The 10,000-nt window shown below is 42.9% G+C and overlaps 2 protein-coding genes across 4 annotated transcripts in view; one reads left to right on the plus strand and one right to left on the minus strand.

The window, feature by feature from the left end:
* The window catches only part of ppp1r35 (protein phosphatase 1, regulatory subunit 35), a 10,225-nt gene extending 7,846 nt beyond the window's left edge, over nucleotides 1–2,379 (minus strand). Inside the window, exon 1 of the mRNA XM_085402797.1 lies at nucleotides 2,314–2,379. The gene's annotated coding sequence lies outside the window, so the exon portion shown is untranslated. The remainder of the gene's footprint in view (nucleotides 1–2,313) is intronic.
* A 4,576-nt stretch (nucleotides 2,380–6,955) lies between these two features.
* LOC146670739 (uncharacterized) overlaps nucleotides 6,956–10,000 on the plus strand; it is a 3,733-nt gene continuing 688 nt past the window's right edge. Inside the window, exons 1-8 of one of the 3 annotated variants that reach the window (XM_085402806.1) lie at nucleotides 6,956–7,043; nucleotides 7,333–7,411; nucleotides 8,156–8,331; nucleotides 8,430–8,582; nucleotides 8,698–8,924; nucleotides 9,400–9,520; nucleotides 9,757–9,864; nucleotides 9,970–10,000. The exon at nucleotides 9,970–10,000 is cut by the window's right edge and continues 83 nt beyond it. In XM_085402806.1, coding sequence (XP_085258932.1) covers nucleotides 6,956–7,043; nucleotides 7,333–7,411; nucleotides 8,156–8,291 — 303 coding nt within the window. In that variant the 3' untranslated portion in view covers nucleotides 8,292–8,331; nucleotides 8,430–8,582; nucleotides 8,698–8,924; ... (1 more) ...; nucleotides 9,757–9,864; nucleotides 9,970–10,000. The other 2 variants (XR_014911358.1, XR_014911357.1) reach the window with 2 other exon arrangements.

Below are 10,000 nucleotides of genomic sequence, written 5' to 3' on the forward strand. Positions count from 1 at the left end.
TATAATCACACAGCTTTACATATGAATATATTATAAAGACATGAAATGATCATCACAAAAACACTGCTGTGTGTTCATCAGGTGCACCAAGTACCCGGGGAACAGTCTTCAGTTATAAGGCGCATTACAAACCTGAACGTAACGGCTAACAGCTGGATGTTCCTGCTTCAGTGCAGCTGGCCAAACAAGAAGGAACCACTGAGTGGCAGCTGGATCCTACGCTCCCACTCTAACCCTCGGAAACCTGACCTGTCGCTGGCGTCACGTGTTTCACAGAGGTTTTTATTTTCAACATCTTTAAGTCCCGTAACTCCTGAACCGTTGGCTCATTTGACAGAATTCCAACAGTTACTGAAAGCAGCGCTTTGCAGTGATGATAGGGTCGTCAGTTGTTTGCGACAACAAATCGTGAGTGTGATCCAGCTCTACAGACATTTCATCCTGCATGAGGCTTCTTTTTCCCTTGGTTTTGATTGTTGGGTTGTTTTCTGTGTTCATTGTCAGGATTTGAATGTGGCGCCCTGCCTGGGATCACTGCAATGACCCTAATATCACTGAAAAAGTACAGAGTTGATGTGTTCAGGAACCATTGGAATTTTTCGTTGCACCAATGGTTCAAGAGTTCCAGTAGTTTGACCTAAAACCCAGCACTCCCATCAGTTTTAAGGGGCTACCTGTTTAGCTGCTGGGCTTTTTCTGAGCTTCCTGTTTGAAAATAGCATGTCCAAAGTGAACTGACTATTTCTGTGCAATTAGAAACAGTTCAATTCTATTTTATTCACACAGCGCCAAATCAAAACACCAGTCACCTCAAGCTGCTTTATATTGTAAGGTAGACCCTCCAATAGTACAGAGTGGGCGGGGCATAGCGCTGCATCCTTACCTGGATCACTGAGAGTGTTTCCCTCATGGACCAAACTCCGTCTTTAAGTGATCCCGTAAACATGGTGCCATTTATATTACTGTATAACTGACAGCGTTGCCTTTAAAAACGAGGTGTTTCATGACACTGATGCATTAATAATATTCCTTACTGCCAAACACCTGTTTTACAAAGGACGGAGACCTTTGACCCCTTCAGTTTCCACCAACACCGGAAATGAGTCTGACCTCAGCGTAGCTGAGAAACCTAAAGCAAATATCCAGAAACCTAAAGTCTGTATCAGCAGCAGAATGGAGCTAAAATAAATGTTGGTTCCAGTTCTATGAAGCTTTGAGTATTTTGGATCAGTAGCTGCTGTGTTTGTTGCATCATATTGCTGTAACTGTTTATATGCTTTATATATTCTGAGCTAAGTTGATCTATAGTGTTACATCATATTCTATAAGGATGTTATGTGTTTGTAGACTTTCTGCCCAGTTTGACCCATTTAGCAGACGTCAGCCTGTTTAAGGCTCTGATGTCTATTCTGTGTGACTTACAGCAGTTATGACATGGTCTGATTTTCTCACCCAATAAAGGAATATTTCATATATCAGTCTACTCTTCATTCTATCAGACACAGTTATCACAGCTCGTACATTTGCTTTTTACACATGTATGTAAGCACTGAGCCACATTTAGTAATGACAACATATTAAACGAACAATATTTGTCTCTTATATATAATACATCTGTATACACACTGTCACAGATACTTGTCTTTAAGTGAAGATTTAAGGTGATAGGAAATATAAATGATAAATTTAATCTTTACTGAGGCTCAGTATTTGACACAGAGTTCAAACTCACTGCTGTAATAACTAATAATGATTAATATAGTAACTTTAATATTGGCCATATTATATTTACATCACCACAGTGAGATGACTTTAGTCTCATGAACAACATCAGCTAATTGTTATTTACTAACTGATCTTGAAATGACTGTTCAGTACAGAAATGTAGCCCAACAATCATGTTTTACAGCTGTATGAAACGTTTAGTGCGGTTAGTATCATGGTTGCTAGGCAACCTGAGCAGCGCGAACCGTCCCATTTCACAAGCCTCTCACTTCCGCACTTCTCGTACTTGCTAGTACCCGGCGTACGTAGTCCGCGAAGTGCGCGTACTTCGAAGCGTGCGGTCGCTGGATTGGGACACAGCCGAGGTGTCACCGGTTACCGCCTTCTCCCCGCTCTGCAGCTGCGCCAATGCACCGTGAGACTGGTTGTTTGTATTGTTTGGTTTATTTCACGGACTCGCTAACGTGCTACCCACTAACACCAACCCAGCGTCACTGTGCCGTTTGTGTTACCTGCTTTAAGGCACACCGAGGGGATCTGTGCTGCTCAGCCTCCTGCAGTTTTAACTTTATAACGGACAGAACTCACCTTCTCTTTTGAATTCCGCTCCCTGGCTTCCGCTCTTCTTCTTCTTCTTCGACGGTTGACAAAACAGCTGACAAAAGACAAGCGTCTCTATCGCCCCCTTATGTCCGGCTGCAGTATAGGACATAAGCCCTGCCCTCTCCATGAGCCTGGAATCAAACCAGCACACAAACATTTTCATATCAGGCTAATTTGTGTTCAAGGATCTCCTTTGTCATAAGTGTGATTTGAATTACTGTGTTGATGCTGTAAGAACGATGTCATCACCAATGTTCGCTCTAATTTTTCACGTGTGTGAGCGAACACACTAACTCCCTGAGCGTCCCTTGGACCACTGTGACCGACAGCAGACATGTGCACTGTGGTCACCTGTGTAGTATGTTAACACTATTAGAAGTAAAAATAACCTGAACTCCCATTTTGAAAACACAACTTTATGTATATAAAGTATATATATATATATATATATACATATATATATATATATATATATATACACATATATATTAGGGGTGCAACGATACAGGTTCGGTTCGATACTTTGGTGTCACCGTTCGATATTTTTTCGATACAAAAAAATGTTCATGCCTTTTTAATTTGTCATTTATTAAATTTTCACGGCACATTCTGCACCACATCTCTGTGCGTTCATCATTTGTTTGAAGCCAGCTCACCTCCTGCAACCACTTTTCCGAGTATACGCGCTTCTTTTGTGGTTCGGACTCCTGACATTTCTTTGGAGGTGGAGGAACATCACAGTAATTGCTTAAAGGAGCTTCTTCGACATCTTTAAGAGTTCTAAACAAATGTCTGTCCTCCTCCTGAAAATCTTATGTACGCAAACACGCGTTGCAACTTCTTATCTTGTGCACGTTTTTTATTTTGACAGCGAATGCGCACCTGCGGACCACTTATGTGCAGCCCTGGTTATTTAGCTCGTCATATTGCAGCCACAGAAATTCTTTTGTCCATGAAACCATAAAGCTGCACTTTCTTTTTGCCTTATAGTCTGATTTGTCATAACTTCTCCGTTTTGTGGTAAGCTTTTCTTTGGCTGTCACTTCTTCACCCCGACCTGTCTTATTTGGCTCAGCAGAACTGAAATATATATCCTGCTGCTTTTACACACGGACTCACATAAGCTCAGCGATTCTCTGCGCGATCAACCTCTCACATGTTTAAGCTGCGGGAGATTTCACTTGTCATGTTTGCATAGTAAGCTAACGATTGATAAGACAATGTCAGAGGAATTGGTGCACCAATTATCATCACTCACAGATCAGTGCTGTCGCTCTCTATACACAGTTCGCGCGATTGCAAAGTGAAAGCAAAAAACAAGCGCAAATTCAAACGCGATTTCAATATGTCACATAATGACAGTGGCTCACCGATGCCAATGACATAATTACCCAGCTACATTTCCGAAAGAATGCAAAAGCATTGACATATATTTTTCCTTCCTACGATAGGCCGACGGGCAGGGCAGAGATAGATTTTGGTAGCCCGACTGGAAAAATCGCTAGCCCTGGGACGTCGAGGAACTGACCTGAAAGATAGGATCATGGCCAAGCTTGAAACCTGGACCCCCCGTAGCCGGTTACCAAGATTACGTGAAGTACCCTCAGAAGGTCTGCTAGATGATGTTAATGCAGCACTACGGACGATACCTACAACCACGATTACCGACACTAACAAGCTGATCTACAATATGGCAACAGTGATCATTGAGATGCTTGGCTACAAGTTGAACAGCCACAAGGGGCAGTACCCTCCATGGAGAAGGAGGCTAGAGGCTAAGATCAAGGTAGCACGAAGCCAACTATCGGAGTTGCAGAAAGGCGCGATGAGGAAGGTGCCTAAGAAGTACAGGAAGCTGTCCAAGCAACGACTCACAGCCTTGGCCAGCCGCTTGAAGAGGTACACCAGAGAGATAGAAGGCAAGAACCAGCCAAGGTGTACTCTCAGTGGCAGGGGAACAATATGAGAACACCAAGGCTGCGGGCAGAACAATACTGGAAGAGCATATGGGAGAAGGACGCAACCCATAAAGGCAATGCTCAGTGGCTAGTGGATCTGAGGGCAGACCACAGCGACCTCCCCGAACAGGGTCCAGTAACCATCACAGTGGCAGATATCTCCAGTATGAAGAGTTGGACAGCACCAGGCCCTGACATGGTTCACGCCTACTGGCTGAAGAAGCTGACTGCACTCCACGAGCACCTGGCAGCACAAATGAACCAGCTGCTAGTTGACAAACAAAACCCTTGCTGCACTGAAGCTGGCACGTTCCCTGAGTTTTTGCACAATCTTGCTGGAAACATAATGGGTACCAGGTCCGAGCATTCCTAGATGAACAGTTTCCCTGAAAGTGGATTGGTCGTCGTGGGCCAGTTGAATGGCCCCCAAGGTCTCCCGCTCTGACCCCCTTAGACTTTTATCTTTGGGGTCATCTGAAGGCAATTGACTATGGTGTGAAGATACAAGATGTGCAGCACCTGAAACTACGGATACTGGATGCCTGTGCTGGCATTTCTCCTGCGGTGTTGCTATCAGTGTGTGAAGAGTGGGAGAAGAGGGTTGCATTGACAATCCAACACAATGGGCAGCACATTGCACACATTTTATAAGTGGTCAGAAACTTGTAAATAACTCATGAAAGAATAAAGTTACGTTGAAACCAAGCACACCATTGTTTTTCTTGTGACATTACCAATAAGTTTGATGTGTCACATGGCCCTCTTCCTATTGAAAAAACAAAAGTTATATCCAAGATGGCCGACTTCTAAATGGCCACCATGGTCGCCACCCATCTTGAGGAGTTTGCCCCCTCACATATACTAATGTGCCACAAACAGGACTTTAATATCACCAACCATTCCCATGTTATTACGGTGTATCCATATAAATGGTCCACCCTGTAGAAGGAAAGTGGAAGACAATAGATGGATGAAGTACTGAGAGCACTCTTCTCACCCACAGACTGTTTGTTATAGCAGTCACAGTCTATAAATGATATTCAGGTTTTTGATAACACAGCTGATGTACACAAAAAGAAAATAGCAAAGTCAAATATTTATGTGTTGAAACCAAAACGATGGTATTTAATGTGCTCATTTCAAATGTGTTTAATGTTTCCACTGTAGACATTTTCAGCAGTGACTATCTATTTCTGAGTTTGGTTTAGATATTCAGGTTGAAAAGCAATCTGAATGATTCTTAATGAAGTGTTGTTCACATGTGTGCAGTATTCTGAGCGTCTTACACCTTTTGAGAATAATATGAAGAATGGTCAAAGGAGCTTGCAAAGAAAAGCGTCTGGACTTCTTTAAGTTGCTTGAAGACGTTTCACCTCTCATCCGAGAAGCTTCTTCAGTTCTAAGGTCAAATGGTGGAGAGTCCCAGATATAAACCTAGTGGGAGTGACCCCCCACAGAGGGACAAAGGACCCCCTGATGATCCTCTAATCGCCTGAGCCAAGGTGTGAAACTGGGTGTGGGTCCCAATCAGCCAGAGTTTCGGGTGTGTTCATTGTGAAACCTGGCCCCACCTTATCATGCGAATTCCTGAGGTCAGATGGCCCAGGATGTGAGTGGGCGTTAAGGCGTCTGGGAAGGGATCTCAAAACTGGATTATAGCTGGCAGAGAGTTGGTGTCGTAAGCCCCGCCTCTGTTCAAAGATGGTCGCTCACAGTGGACATAGATGCTTCTTTCACTCCTCTTTCAAACCATCTGTCCTCTCTGTCCAAAATGTGAACATTGGCATCCTCAAAGAGTGACCTTTATCCTTAAGATGCAGATGGACTGCTGAGTCTTGTCCTGTGGAGGTGGCTCTTCTGTGTTGTGCCATGCGCTTGTGAAGTGGCTGTTTGGTCTCTCCAATGTACAGGTCTGAGCATTCCTCGCTGCACTGTACAGCATACACCACATTGTTAAGTTTGTGTTTTGGAGTTTTGTCTTTCGGGTGAACCAGTTTCTGTCTGAGCGTGTTGCTGGGTCTGAAATGCACTGGGATGTCATGCTTGGAGAAAACTCTCCTGAGTTTCTCTGGTACACCGGCTACATAGGGGATGACAATGTTGTTGCGTCTGTCCTTCTTATCCTCCCTCGCTGGTGTCTGGTCTTCTTTTCTCTGCCTCTTTGCTGACTTTAAGAACGCCCATTTAGGATAGCCGCACGTTTTGAGTGCTTCCTTTACATGTGTGTGTTCCTTCTTTTTCCTTCAGGCTTAGAGGGAACATGTTCTGCCCGGTGGTGTAGGGTCCTAATTACTCCAAGTTTGTGTTCCAGAGGGTGATGGGAGTCAAAGAGGAGGTACTGGTCCGTGTGTGTGGGCTTCCGGTAAACTTCGATGTTGAGGTTGCCGTTCTCTTCAATGTGCACAGCGCAGTCCAGGAAAGGCAAACAGTCGTCCTTTGTGTCTTCCCTGGTGAACTTGATGTTTTTATCCACAGAGTTAATGTTGGACAGAGAGGACAGATGGTTTGAAAGAGGAGTGAAAGAAGCATCTATGTCCACTGTGAGCGACCATCTTTGAACAGAGGCGGTGGTTTATGACACCAACTGTCTGCCATCTATAATCCCAACACGTTCTCATTCCCAACTCGTCAAACGTGTGACGCATGGTCAGGCTCCCTCTGCTTCACTTATGGACGCGCAGGGTACCCCCCTCGCGTCGGGAATTGACGTGAAGGGTCCTCCGATTGAAGAGATTGCTGCGGAAGTGCCTGTTGTCGGTATATTTAGACATTTTCCAAATCACATTGTAGTGACGTATACAGAACACAATAAATTATATAATGTAAACAACTACCTGAAAAACAGGTAGAACGATGCTTTTGTATGGTTTATTGCATTTACAGAGGGAGTGATGTATGCTGGGTAATGGCACAGCTAGCTACTGGGTTTATTCACCCGCTTCGGCTGTTATCAGTCCATACAATGGGCGTTATTAGCACAAATCAGTCCCATAGATATGGGCCATCTCCTGCTAGATTGTTCAGAAGGTTGTTCTCATCCATCCAGATGGAGGATCACTAACAGGAGCGTGGAAGACTCCAGAATCCACTCTGGCTGGAATCCGGTGGATATGCAGTGTGTACAGGTAAGACCATTTAAACGGACAGCATTTATAGAATGACCATTAAAAGTCAGCGAGTGTCAGTAATGTTAATGTGGTTATGTTAGTAATACACAGAGTGCTAATATAACAGCTTTAAGATGCATTTGTAGATATTATTACGTGTTTTACCATTGATCCGTTAGGTTTCATAGCGAGACACATGAAGTGTGGTAGGATCAGTTTGTAACTTCCTCCCTCTTCCTTGGAATGCATAAAGGAGGAGGAGCACCACTTCTGTGGCAGCGCTGACATGACTGAACTGTGATGTTTGATGTGTGTTGGCGCAGTAATAAATAGCTTGATCACAGCTCTTTCTGTGTTGCAGACTTTATTTTAAAGATTCCATGACACCCCCCCCCCCCCTCCCACTGTGAACATGAATTGAATATTCAGAAGACATTTGTTTAAATAGTTCTACAAATCTGAGCTGTTGGTGTGTCCTTGGATTGTGTGGTAATAATATTAGAGCCTGCAATCTTTCTTACTGAAACTCTACTATGAGTCATGTTACCTGAGATTAATTCTATGTTTACCTGTCAGCCTGGACGAATGTGCTGTGTGAAGGAAATTAAATTAAATCAGATCTGAACTGCGTACATTTAAGGAACCTGTTCATATTTAATATGAACCAGTGATTTTTTTTGATTGCTGATTCCAAGAGAGTCTTTGTGGAAATCCTGTTTGGCTTTTTGTTATTTTAATTCTCTTCTCTGTTTTCCAGAACAGTTCTCCACAGTCGCTGTCCACATGGGTCAGTGGGACCAAGAAGCACTCTGCTAATGTGTGGACTCTGACCAGCAACATCCAGCAAGACCCAGACAGCATTTTCTATCTCCCAGCTGGAGTTTTTGTTTGTCAGTGACTGGAGAGTCAGATTTTTGTTGAGCTTCACACTTGCAGAGGTAAGTCGTTTTGCAGAGATCCCTCCCACCCTGGCTTTTATGTGCTAGATTTCTTATCTGAAACAGTAATATTTCAGTGACTGCTGCTTATACCACAGGTTAATACACTCTACTGATCCCTGATGGGAGAATCATCAATTTTGGCAACAAAGAAGCCTGGTGGACGTTTGTTTACAGTCTGATGATGGGACATCATGCTCTGCATCTTCAAAGTTTGCCTCCTCATTATTATTCATACCCAGTAATGTGAAGTATGCTTATATCTACTATAACGGAACCAACCTGGTGCTCTTCATTTATGGAGGCTGTTGAGTCTGAATGTTGGATGTTGTGTATCTCGTGTTCTCTGGGCTTTGTTGTCCTCAGTCTTTTTGCAGGATCAGAAAACAAAACCAGGAGGCGCGTAAATGTTTCTTCTCCATGATGTTTCTTCAAATGTTTCTTCTGGATGATGATAAGACTGTGACACGGGATGCCACCTTTGGTCTTGTGATGAAGCAAAGCTCAGGAAGAAGTGGGATTAAATGGTACCCACATGTGTGAAGCACTGAGAAGGATGTACAGGGGCACCTGCAGCCAAATCCAAGCCTCAGGTTAGTTGTAGTTGCAGAAAGCTACAGGACTGAGACAGCTGAGGCATCACATGTTTGATTAAACGGATGAAAAAGAGAAGTTTCTTCCCTATAATTATCACTTCTTAAAATCTGTAGCAACTTCAAGTCTGTCAGCGTGCTGAGCATGCTCAGAATGTGACAATATATTTTTGTTCAATATTGAATTTCTTTCAGTTGCAATTGTTAAATGAAAAAAAAAATTCTTATAATTTAGCAAACGAATTTATCAAAAAAAAATGTACATATATCTGTATTAGTTTTAATAAATTAATTTGACACCTGTATTGAAAATACCATATTGTATTCATACAGAATCAGTTTGGTATCATTGTTTGTCTGATTGCTGAAACTAAGAGCTACTTTGATCTGTTTAGATCTAAAGTATCCAAAGTTGAGCTCTGATGGTTCTTCACCCCTGTGTGTGATATGTGATTCCTACATGCTGGCAGAGCAGCAGTTTGTGCTCACAGATGGTGACGGTGTGGAGAGACGGTGGTGTTTCCTCAGAAGAACCAGCAGAGTCACTTGCTGACTGATGTTCGTCTGCACTGCACAGAGGAAATCAGCTGACCGAGGTTTGTCCAGTGACGTGTTATGAATGTATATTTGTTTTATGCTTACAGATGTTTTTCTTGACAGAGGCTCTGCAGAGGTTAGACAAAGAAAATATGTGCTTTACATTTTACTGTGATTTATTGAGATATTTGTTGCCTGATGTTCAGCAGGAATGGAATCAAAGGGAGATGTTTTTGATGTTTTTGTAATGATGTAAGTAAATCTTCAATATTATTTATTTGCTTGGTTATATTAGGAGTGTTTCTGAGTGAGGGGGGAGGAGTCATCATCCAGGTAAAGTGATGTGGATCCGTGGACACACTTGTCTCCCCTTTAAAGGAGACGATCCAAGTCATCCTTAAATGTTAGTGCTTTCAAATACACAAACATTTTTAAAGGACAGAAATGAACATCCAACTTTGACTGTAACACAAAATAAATCTTTGCATGTGTGTTTTCAAACTCTCAGATGGGCAGCATATCAGTCTTGGACTGTCTAA

This window comes from Rhamphochromis longiceps, linkage group LG4 (genome assembly GCF_057381845.1).
Source record: "Rhamphochromis longiceps isolate RC_006_pf linkage group LG4, R_longiceps_female_GT1.1, whole genome shotgun sequence".
In the NCBI taxonomy this organism is placed as follows: Eukaryota; Metazoa; Chordata; class Actinopteri; order Cichliformes; family Cichlidae; genus Rhamphochromis; species Rhamphochromis longiceps.